We start from the raw sequence: 12315 nt of genomic DNA, 5'->3' as shown, positions 1-12315 counted from the left end.
AGCGTGGACCAAGATGTTTTTCCAACTGCTTCTAGCTTCTACCTTATCATGTAACTGGGGCTCCTAAGATACAGAGTTGAGAAAAGCCTTAAGTGACCTTCCTTGGGTGCCTGGTGAGGTGTTGCTAAGAGAGAAAGACCCTTGGGGTGCGTGAATAATTCTATGCCTGGTCCTTTAAGGAAAGGATGCAACACTTGGCTTGCCACAAGCATCCAAGTGAGTCTCTCTACTTAGACTACATCTTGAGGTAGAAGTGTACAACTTCCTCCTATTTCTCCAAGTTGCTATGGCTCATATGTTAGATTGTACTAGATTATATGTATAGTTGAATCGGAGAAGGAAGCTAACAGAAAGTTGTATCTTTTTGAGTGACGGTGATATCATGACATGAAATTACTATTTTCAGTAGAGCCTTGATATTGTGTGGCTTTAACACTTCTGGTTTCATTCATTCAACAAATATATTCCTGCAGTGACACTGTATGCCAGGTACTGTTTAGGCACTTGTGATATATCATGAACAAAAGAGGCAATGGCAACAAAACATTCTCTAACCTCATGTAGCTTACATCCTAGTGTGGGGAGGACTGAAAATAAGCAGTAAACATCATAAATAAGTACATACTATTTTATGTTAGAAAGTGATAGGGCAGGGTACGAAGGATTGGGCTACAGGAGGTAGGTGTGAGTTGGTACAGTTTTAAAAAGTTGGTCAGCTCATTCTGAAGAAGATATCTAAACAAAGACTGTAGCAGGTGATGGAAATACTATCTAGATATGTGATGAAGGGAAGGTCATTCCAAATAGAGGGAACAGCCATTGCAAAGACTCTAGAGCAAGATACACTGCATATGTTGAGTAATAGCATGAAGGCCAGTGTGGCCGAAGTGGAATGTGTGAGGGGGAAAATAGAAAAAGAGGAGGTCATTTGAGTGGAATTGTTAAGTAAGCAATGGGATGTGAAGTTCAATGTTTAGGGGAGAGGTCCAAGTGGGAGACTCTCTGCCATTTAGGTGGTCTTTAAGGCTGTGAGACTGTTGAGATCACCCAGGGAGTAAGTGTAGATAGAAATGAGAAAAGGGCCATGGACTGAGTGAGGGGTCAGGGGGAAACAGCAAAGAGGACTGAGAAGGAACCACCAATGCCATAGGACAGCCAAGAGGGCATGGTGTCCTGGAAGTCAAGTGAAGAAAATATATCAAGGAAGAGGGAGTGGTCACGTGTCAATGCTACTAAAGACTGAGTATGGTAGTGGGTGTTCTGAGATACTTCGTGCATTTCCTGGTGCAGGGTTTGAATGGTGGGTGGTGGGCACAGAGCGCTCCACTATTGGTTGAGCCCAGCCTGCTGCCCAGCAGCCTCCATCTCAGCTGGGTTTTGTTCTCTGCTTAAAGCGTTTTCATTTTATGGGGGAAATTATGTACATACATTGATGGAATTCATCAGTCTCCCAAGTATGTCTCTGGATATGTTCATTACGGATAAGATGAGCCTACCAAATGCTTGAAAATGTACTTTTTAATATTTTATTATATACAATATATGTAAAAATATGGACACAAAAAGGAACTACAAATACTCCCAATACCCACCACACTAAATAAATGTTTATCAAAGTATTTTCCACAGATACCTATATTAGAATTACCTGAGGGTTTTTTTAAATGCAAATTCCTGAACCCACATTCCAGACACCCCCCAGGTGTAACAAGCTCCACAGTTGACTTTTGAACAATTAAGTTAAAGAAACTCTGTCCTGAAAGTCAACTGTTTCTATCTCTAAAACCCCCACAATCCTGCAAAATACTGTAAAATACTGAAAAGTCCTGTAAAATACTGAAATAATTTTACAGTTTGGCTCTCAGTGTATTTATGCATCTTTTTTTTGCCTTTTACCTCATTTACATCATTCTCTACTCCAAATTCTTCATGTTGGTGTCTTCTAACAGGTGTTGGTGTCTTCTCATTAGGCATATGGGCCATTTTCAAGTGTTAGCTTGAATGTATGATGTGGTGCTAAGCATCTTTGTGCAGGGAGGTTCCCCCCTTTCAAAGTCCTTCGTTGCTATGTCTTCCCCACTGTGGGTAAGGCTGGTACAGAGGGCCTGACCTGACCATGTTCACGATTTCATGATTTGTGACTCGACAGACTGCAATAATGCTCCAAGAAATGTTTAACTTATCATTTCACTACATCATCTGTAAGATATCTATGCAACTTTCCTCCATGTCCTGCCAATGTTGAGTGGAATTAATGGAAAAATGGTGTTACTTTCTAGTGGTTTTAATTTACATTTCTGTAATTATCAATGAGATTAATATTTTTTGCTATTTCTATTTCTTGGCTGTTTATACCAGATGGACATTTATTCATTGGAGCTATCCTTACAGACTAGGGAAATGAACATTTTCTTTCAATTCAGGTTATGCATATGTTCTCCATTATTTTGTATTTGTCACTCTTTATTTTGCAAAATCTTAATTTTTTGTGGCTTAATTTGACACCACCTTGCTAAGCTATTGTACTATTATACTAATCACATGTGGCTCTTATTTGAGATAATAAAGTGGCTCCTGAGTATTGATACAATCCCAGTTTCACGTGAAGAACTCTATACAAAAATAAAGACTTTTGGCTTTGCCAGGCCTCTCTCTCTGAAGCTGTGATTTTCAGAAGTAACAATTGCTTGAATGATTAATTATGCTTTTAGTTACACCAGTAAGGCCATAATTAACCGTTGGTGCCTCCAATAAAATGTGCAAGTGGCTAGTGGTCTTGACCAATAATTCTTCCCTTTTTCATCTATTTATAGGGAAAAATTTGAGGCTGAAGATTTGACTATTCATTTCAATATAGTGCATTCATTTGTGCTTGTCTTACTGTCGTACATGATGGGGTATTAAGCAGATTTTTCTATAATTATGGGTATTAACTAAAATGCAGAATTAAAATTCACCTCTGAGCTTCTCGGTTTGGGCAGATGTGTCAAAATATAGACATTGTATAGACAAATGTGTAACACACTGACATGCTTTCTCCTTTAAAATAGCTTCTCTGGAATCAACTGGGAATTTTCTACTTTAACATAAAAAGGTGAATTAAAAGAGAAAAATTGAATCTAACCTTTCTTTCCACTACTTAGAAGTATTAAGAAGGTAAAAAAATATGGTGACACAGTAGACCCCTGACCTCTGGACAGATATTACCTTAAACAAGACCCTCAAAATACCCCGCTGGAGGAGTCATTCTCAACATTTGTCCAAGGATCAGCTGCATCAAAGTTACCCTGGGGCTTTTGTGAACATACAGATTCCCAGGCCCCACCCTAGTCTTAGTCATCACAAACTAACTAGAATATCCATGCCTAGGAATCTGCTTTGGTTATCCTGTTAATTTCAAGATTTACTGTAATTCATGTAAATTCGATGTGGCCTTAAAGATATGTGACACTCTGGTTATTTTCCTGTATTTCTTCTTAAATGAGTAAACTGTATTCATTTCCCCAGGGCTCAATTTCTTCTCTTCAACACAGCCAAGATATATGCTTATATGATCATGAACATATACCATGCCTTCCAATATAAATATATTCATACACACATTCATATATACAAATTCTATTGTAGTTTAACATCTTTTGGAAAAGAACTCTTTCTTCAATGCAGCATTACTGAAAGTCCCAAATGGAGGTAAGGTAAAAGCATAATACTCTGGTTGAAGTAGGTTGGTGGACCCAGAGACCCCAGGAGTTCTGTTTGTTCACATCCAGGTTGTCACTGAAGCCTGTCTGTGGAACCTCTAAGAAATGAGGAGCCCATTTCAAAACCACTCCCCTATTATAAATATACTATGTTTTATGTATACATGTATGTATATGTGTGTATGTATATATATATATCTCTCTCCATCCATCCCATGGATAGATTAAAGATTGTGTGTCAGTTATCAAAGACCCTTTTGTACAATTAAAATATGACTTTTCATTACACGATCTTTTGAGCTATGGTTCAGATTACATGTATGTTTTGTTCTCCTGAAATTGGAGTGTAAGTGAAAATTTCTTTTTCTTCCTATTGAAAATTATTTTAATGCTTCACACAATGAATCAGAAAGATTTACGAATGAGATCTGACATTGGATAATGAGATGTTCAAAAGTGGTCACATAAATCTTCTCTTTGGATCTAAAACATTTATCTCAGGTTCCAATTCTGGCAGTGTGGAGGACTGGGCTGATTTAGATCCCTGCTAGCTACAAAACCAGATGTTTAACACATAGAATCAGTATAATAAAAAAATTTAATACATTGGTGATATTTACAGATATAAACGGAAATCTCTAGTTCCCAGAAATAATAAGGGCACAAAGTCAGAACAGAAAGCTTGTAAACTGAAGACATAGAGACTTGGGAATGATTTTGGATTGGATATTGGTCCCAAGCCCAAGGAGTATTAACAAAGAGAATGAGGGGTAGCCTTGGGTCCCTTAAAGAAATTGAGATCCCTGTTTAAAGCCTGTACATTGGAAGGCTGTCCCTTGTGTGAAATAAGAACTCAAAAAACCCTACCCTTTAGCCCTAGAAAAAAATAAGGTAGTTTGTCTTTATCTTGGGTTCTGAATTTTCAAAAATCTCCTTTGAAAAAAATGAATGTGTTTCTGGTCTATGGATTTGACATTCAGATTTATAATGTTCACGTGGCGTGAAAATTCCAAACTGAGGAATTAATGTAAAAACAATTTTTGGGCTGTTAAAAGTCCCAAGAATGCTTGGTAGAAGCAAACACAAAGTTACTCCATTAGCAACACTTCTACATTTCAGGGCTCATGACAATGTGCTCAAAATCAAAAATTGTAAATCTTGTGAGTAAATTATCTATCATGAGTCAGAAGACACAGTGAACAGTATAATTAGCACTGCTAGAACCTCAGATAATAGAGTGACAACTTGGAAAAGACTGTAAAATAAGAATGTTTAAAAAAATAATAAAGCTATAAAGAGAGCCAGAGAGAGAGAAGAAAACAAAAAGAACAGATAGCCATGTAAAAAGGATCAGGCTGATCTGTCAAAGAACCAAATAGAGAATCTAAACATGGAAACTTAGTCCTAAGTCATCCTAAGGCTCTTGTCTGTGTAACTATGCCATTTGCTTAGAATGTTAAAGGAAATTGAAGGAACATTGTTCATTTTCCACAATTCTCACCAACACCGTCTCTGCCCTACCACTTGGGTATTGGTTACCCAGGTGGCATCCTCATGGTGCTTCAGAAACATCGAGAGTGAAGAAAAGTCTGAGGAATAGCTAGAAAGGTCCCTGGGGGGAGGATTACGTATCCTCTCCTCCTCTCCCTGTGTGCAATCTCTGTCCCCATACAACTCTTTTTCCCCTACCCCCCTACTCATAGTTTCATAAAAAAGGGACAATGTTAACCCATATTTTTCCATTGGAATTAGGAAAGTGAAGTTGAAGTGTTTGCCTTATTCATCTTTGAAGGTCTTTCATATATTCTTTCTCTGCTTCTCGCCCTCATCTCCCAGCACTTAGCCCAGTGTCTGTCACAAAGTAAGTACTTAATAAATGCAGACGTGAGACACTCATTTAGTAAAATCCCTAATGCTGTGTAAGTAGTGCACCTTCCTGGTGCTCTTGAGAATTCAAAAGATAGACCAGTTTTGGTTAAGCTCTGTGTCATTCAAAAGACGTTTGGCCATGCTTTATTACTTTTAAATGTATTTGCATCAGAAAAAATTTAAATTGCTTAATAACAATGGTCATCTTTTACTTTTATCTTTTTTTTCTCTTGGTTTTTTCAAGAACATCAATTTCTATTATTTCTTTCTTCAAAATATTTACCTCCACCCCTTCCTCTTCATTCCCTTGGTCTGCCTCAGGGCAGCATGAATCGTTTCATTTATTGACTCAATATCGTTCTGATGATCTCTGGGTCTCCATTCATTCCTCTCTTCCAGTGAATACCTCCATAAGGCCAGCTGTAGATCTTTCAACGTAAATAGACCACTTAGAAACATTCAGTGGCTTCCCAACTGCCTACCAGATACAATCCAAATTCAAGACCCTCCCCCACAGCCTGACTCCAACTGACTTCTTCAGGCCTCTCTCTTACTGTCCTCTCCGTGATAAACTCATGCACCAGCCAGCCCCATCTCTTCATTTTTCCACGTATGTTGCCACATAGCAATTGGTCATTGGTGTCTGTTTTCATCTGGTCCTAACTGAGAGCTGTCCCTTAGAGGTGGTGTGGCTTTTCTTCAGGCCGGAGAGGATACCCTGTGAACTGGTAGCTGGGCTCACTGGCGGAACCCTGACTGTCCATAACTGGACACCTAGGATTTGGGGAGAATAGCACGTCCAGCTTCCTGCTGCTCGAAACTTACACGAACCAGGAGAAGAGAAGCAACATTTAGTTAGCCTCAAGAGAACAACCTATCCCCTTTCCCGAAGAGTGTGAAATCTGTGCTTGGAACCAGACCAGCAGAGGCAGGATGGGCCTCTGAATCACATTCTTTGGGGCCTACCCCCCAAGATGGTTTCTTTGGAATTATACTTTTCTAACCAATGTTGAGGGAGTTTATAAGAAATGATTTGGTAAAACTTGTCATTACTCTAAGGATGTTGATAAGGACATTGTTTACTTCATTATTCAATGTTTTCTTTATGAGAACCCATGAAATAATTGTTCTCTGGTCTCAGACTAGGATTAATTGAGCTTCTACTAAACTGTGAATTTTGTAGTTGATCTTGTGTCCCCTTTTGAGCTGGCTGCTCCATAGCCCAGCTAATTTTGAGGCCCACCTATAGCAAGTGTTTGGGACTTCTCAACATAAAGTATGCGTGGTGGCTTCATTTCAGGCTTTGTCTTATTGTTTTCCACCCTTTCTCAAATCCTCTCTGATTTTCTCACTTATCTTGACTTTTGTCTTATTATATGTGTTTTGTAATCTACCTTGTAGGAATAAAATGGAGTATAAATTCACATATAACCATATTGATAGATAGGTAACCATAATTATTCATGCACAAAGATGACTCCAGATTATTTCCAGATGCTGTAGTTTAAGAAATGAATTGAAGGGGAACTTGAAAATTTCCACTTTATTCCCAGAAGTTGGGATGATCTGGTCATTGAAATAATGGCATAAGACACGAGGAGACAAATTTTTAAGGAAAAACAAGTATGAAAATGGCTGATATACTAAGTAGACTGAGTAGTCAGGGGATACCAGTGATCCACAGTTTCTTATCCATGTATTCACGCCTTTGTTAGACATTGGGGTTCAGGGTGAACCCTGAGTTCAGGACCTATGTGGAGGCCCTTGGCAGTCAGCTTCTTCACACCATTTAATTGCAGTCATAAAGCACTACATGGTATCCTAGTAACTAGAAGTAATTTTTGATTTTAAAAATTGTTTATATCTTTTCTCATTTTCTGTTTTGTTCAAAAGTAATATGTATAATTCAAAATAAATCCTTCTCTAACCCAAAGTAATTGCAAAGGGAAATTTTAAATTGATGAGACATAGATATAAATAAAGAAGGCAAAGGAAATTAGCAAAAGTTCCTGAGTTTTCCTCTTAGAAAGAAAAGAGAAAAAATGAACAGGGCTATATGTGTGCAATAAACAGAGGAAATTATGCAATGTATCCTCACCAAACCAACATGGTACCAATAGAAACTGCTAGAGAATCTAGTAAAATTTGGGAATTTATTGGCAAAAAACACCTGAGAAGCAGGCACAGAGCTTACTAGTGAGACAGAAGATGGATTCCATCCAAGGAAGCCGCCATTTCTACTCTGCCTGCCCCATACCACCCACTAGGGCAGAGAATGAATGTAGCAGAGGCCATCACCAGAAGAAGGTGTAAACCTCTCAAGTTCATAGTGCTGCCACTGCCAGAGAATTTGTGACCATGTGACACTGTGGTCAGAATTCTTGGGAGACACATTCCAGGAAAGTATAGCCCTTATATCTATCCTCAGGTATTTGCCAGGTGCACTGTTTGGTATCTGGATATTGGATCTGTTCATTAATGTGTAATGTTTACCTACTGCTGTGTGTGTGTGTGTAACTGCTCACGTGCACAGACAAGAAGCTAAATTGTTTGTGTGGCTATAAACAATCCTGGGAATATATGATCTGCCTAGGTTTTCATGTGGGTTGTAATTGTCTATTTTTTAATTTCACAGTGTGTGGACAATATACGGTGTAATGGTTTAATGACTATAGTGTTTGAAGAGAATTCCAAAGTTACTGTGCCACATATGATTAAGTAAGTGTGATAATCCTTTCTCTTACATTTTAATCAAGATCAAATTGGTAGAGAATATAAAACCCTGAATAAAATATTGCTTCAGTAGGATTCTGCTTCATATTGTGAATATGTTTCTTGACAATAGTGTGATGATTTATAATATGCCATTATAAATAATAAGACTATCAAAGTGGCTTTTCAGGTTCATAGTTTATTGACTCATAACATAGAAAAATTGTTTTTCATACTATTATATATGCCTTCACTCAGGACAAAAGCCTGTTGAGATTTTCAATTTCCATAACTTGAAAAAAAAGTTGTGACAGCCAGATGTGTCCAAAGTCAGAGAGTGGACCAAAGTATGGCAGATTCTTTTGGCATCTTCCAATGGGTATGAATCATATTTCTCAGATTTGGTTGTAGAGAAACGTTTAGATTTTGAAGAGACTCAACATGAATCAACTGGCTTTTCCATGGTACCATCTATCCCCTGCCTAGCTATGGATTTGCCCTAGAGGCTAGTTCCCAGGGCTGCCATCCTACCTCTATATATTTTGTTAACGAAGCAAATCCTATAATTGAAAGTGATCAATAGGGAAGCTATAGTTTATTTATTTATTTTAAAATTATTATCTATTATTTATTTATTTATTTATTTGTGAGGAAGATCAGCCCTGAGCTAACATCCATGCCAATCCTCCTCTTTTTGCTGAGGAAGACCAGCCCTGGGCTAACATCTATTGCCAATCCTCCTCCTTTTTCTCCCCAAAGCCCCAGTAGATAGTTGTATGTCACAGTTGCACATCCTTCTAGTTGCTGTATGTGGGACGCCGCCTCAGCATGGCTGGAGAAGCAGTGCGTCGATGCGTGCCTGGGATCCGAACCCGGGCCGCCAGTAGCAGAGCGCGCGCACTTAACTGCTCAGCCACAGGGCTGGCCCCGGGAAGCTATAGTTTAAAATGAGCAGTTATGTTAATAATGATGTGCCATAGCTCTCTGTATTAATCCTTTTGTCTCTATATACTTTCTTGTTTCCGAATTCAGAAATTGTTTTGGGAGTATTTTGAAGCTGACCAAATTGTCCCCTACTCTCATTTTCTTTGTTATTTGCCTTCCAAATTCTAAGAATAAAATATATTTTTAAAAGAAGTCCTGTTATATCTTTCAAAAAAAGCTACATGAAACTAAGAAAATGTTTGTCTTCCATGCCTTTTTATGTGGATATTTTTAGGTCTGAGCTGCTTATGCTAAAGCAATAAACAACATTAGCTTTCCTCTTCTGGTAGGTATTAACTATAATTGGCATTATCCCAATGGTACAAATTTTAAAATTTATTAATTATTGTATCAGATGAAGGTAGAGTACATTACACTAGTGCCACAATTACTACAGAAAAAAAATAAATTATAAAAGAATGATAGTATTTTAAATTACTAGTCAAATTTAAAAATATTTTGGGTAGGATCATTTTAAAACTCTAGGGCAAAAATCTTTAGCATTCAGTTTTCTAGGTTTTAAATTTAGTATAGTTTTTTAAAAACCAGATTAGTTAAAAATGTATGATGCTAAGATTAAAACCAAGAATGGAATGTTAAGTCAAAAGTTCAAATTATGACAATTTTAAAATTCATGTCATTGGGTTAGAATTGTCTTCTTATTTCTTATTATTATATTATTTCTTCTTATTATTCTACCATAGGATTCTTTAATATTTCACAAAATAATATATATTATTTTTATTTGTTTTTAAAAGTACTTGAAGATTAGAGAGCCATGAAAGTCCAGGTGCTTTAGAACGAGAATATGTAAGTTGGATGTTGCAGCCAAGTTATAAGTTTCTAATCCTTAGGGCAGCTGCACACCCACTATACATACATTTTGTTGACTTTAAAAATTAATATGGATAAAAGCTTTAGTTTTATGCCTGACTGGTTATGCCTGGTGCCCGAATGCATCTTCTGTCCGCTATGGTGACAGTTTGACTAGTGTCCATGTCCAGTCTTTTTTGTATAACTACCTCTTGTATGGACCAAGACTGTCCTGCTTTTGGGTGCACAGAGGTGACACTTAAAATAAGTAGGCACTGCTCTCCTGCAAGCACAGAAACCTGTGTCTCGGGCTGTAGGGATTTTCTATTACAGTCACACATGTTTTGATGCACATGTAAACTATGCTAGGTGTATTCCCAAGGCAAAGTCTCATATGTTTCATATATTTCTTCCTTCTATTTTTCTCTGCCTCATTGAGCCTGGTTCTCCTCAATCAGAGAAGAGGATGATTTTGCAATCTCTGTTCCTTCTGATGGTTTCCTCCATGGCCCTATTCTACCCTAAATTCTGTATTCTTGCCTCCCTGTGCATCTCTCTGGCTACATACCATGAAAAAAAAAAAAGACATTTTGCAGAGTTAGAAGAAAAAATTATCCTGTCTTAATTGTGTCTTGTTAGTGACATGGCATCTCTTTGCAGGCACTTACCTCCTTTTAAAACTTACTAATTATAATAGGTGATTTGAGTTTAATGTCTCGAGATTGCTTTTTTAAGTGTTTACCAAAAACGAGTTATTATCATAGGAGGCTTAAATAATGCATTATATCTTTCTTGAGACTCCCTTAGGAAATAAAGTAAGATCTTGTTCGGTGTAATAAAAGACAATTAAATAATTTCATAATATTTAATTTCTTTTCTTAAAATGAAAATGTAATCACAATTTTGAAGGACAGTGGTGTAATTAGTCAGTTTTATTTTAATTTCAAGTTGGCTACAACATATTTTTCCTCCTAGTGTTTTTGTTTTTCTTGTGTGTGAGGGAGATCAGCCCTGAGCTAGCATCCTATGCTGATCCTCTTCTTTTTTGCCGAGAAAGATTGGCCCTGAGCTAACTTCTGTGCCCATCTTCCTCTACTTTATATGGGACGCCCCACACCACATGGTGTGACAAGTGATGCGTTGGTGTGCACCGGGGATCCGAACCCGCGAACCCCAGGCCACCGAAGCGGAGCGTGCGCACTTAACTGCTTGCACCACTGGGCCGGCCCCACTCGTGGTGTTTTGATTAAAGTAATTATAGTCAAAAGATGCAAAGCTCAAAACTACAATTAGAATGAAAAATCATGACATTTATTAGGTGAAAATATCCCTTTCAGTGGTGTTTTACATTTTATGTATATAGGTTAAGGCTTACCTTCTTTTAATAATAGTTGACCTCAACTTTCTTAGAAAATTGAGATTTTTGGTGGGAAAATGGTGAGAGAAAAAGTGATTACCTCTATCAGCCATCTTCTAGACAGACCGATTCGTAGAAGTTTCTAAGATCTTTTTACAAAATAGAAAATTAAGAACCAGAAAAGTGAAGTTGGTAGAGGGCCACATAGTGAGTGGAAGAAAGAGCCACACTATTTTCAAGAATATCAAAAGACGCACTTGTGTGTTTTCAAGATCAGTTGTGTGACCAAAACTAACAGGCTACTCTTAGCCCCTCGGCAGGGGGAGCTGCTCATTTAAGATGCTCTTTCAGGTCCACAAATGAGGTACTTCCACCTGCACTGAGCATACTTTGGGGTGGGAAGTTTTCAAGAGCAAGCTAAGAAAGATATTGATTCTTTTTTATCCAAAAGGAGATAAATATATAATTTAAAATCCCCGCAAGTGCTGAAAGGACTAATTAAGGGCATTCACAACAAGCCGGCTGGTTCTTAGCAAGCCGTTGCCTCACTGAGTGTCACCAGCCCTGTAGTGTATCCTTTATCAAGTGGTGAAATCCAGGACTCATTGATGGCCTGTTCTGAGATGCTGCAATGAAGGGGAATGAGGGATCTCAGGAGGGAGGGGGAAGGTTCCAGGCAGTCCTAGAGAAGGTATGCATTTCTTTGAGCCCCAGTTGGATTCAGCTTCTACTTCCAAGCTTTTCCTCTACCAAACTTTGCCTCTCTGCCAACCTCTTTTGCCCTTTCTAACAAATGTGCACCACTGGCTGAGGGCTCTGAGTGCAGCCAAGGGTCGTAAGGGCTGCTATGTGAACCTTCCCCCAAGTTCACTCAGCCAC

General features: G+C 38.1%; 1 protein-coding gene across 3 annotated transcripts in view; it reads left to right on the top strand.

The window, feature by feature from the left end:
- The window catches only part of RASGRF2 (Ras protein specific guanine nucleotide releasing factor 2), a 215651-nt gene that overhangs the window by 106111 nt on the left and 97225 nt on the right, over positions 1 to 12315 (top strand). For all 3 annotated transcript variants that reach the window (XM_087430100.1, XM_087430098.1, XM_087430099.1), the window contains one exon: positions 8206 to 8288. In XM_087430100.1, coding sequence (XP_087286226.1) covers positions 8206 to 8288 — 83 coding nt within the window. The remainder of the gene's footprint in view (positions 1 to 8205; positions 8289 to 12315) is intronic.

The sequence above is a fragment of the Ceratotherium simum genome, chromosome 4, assembly GCF_057802395.1.
Source record: "Ceratotherium simum simum isolate JZ-2026a chromosome 4, ASM5780239v1, whole genome shotgun sequence".
Lineage (NCBI taxonomy): Eukaryota > Metazoa > Chordata > Mammalia > Perissodactyla > Rhinocerotidae > Ceratotherium > Ceratotherium simum.
This window is presented reverse-complemented; position numbering and strand designations above follow the sequence as displayed.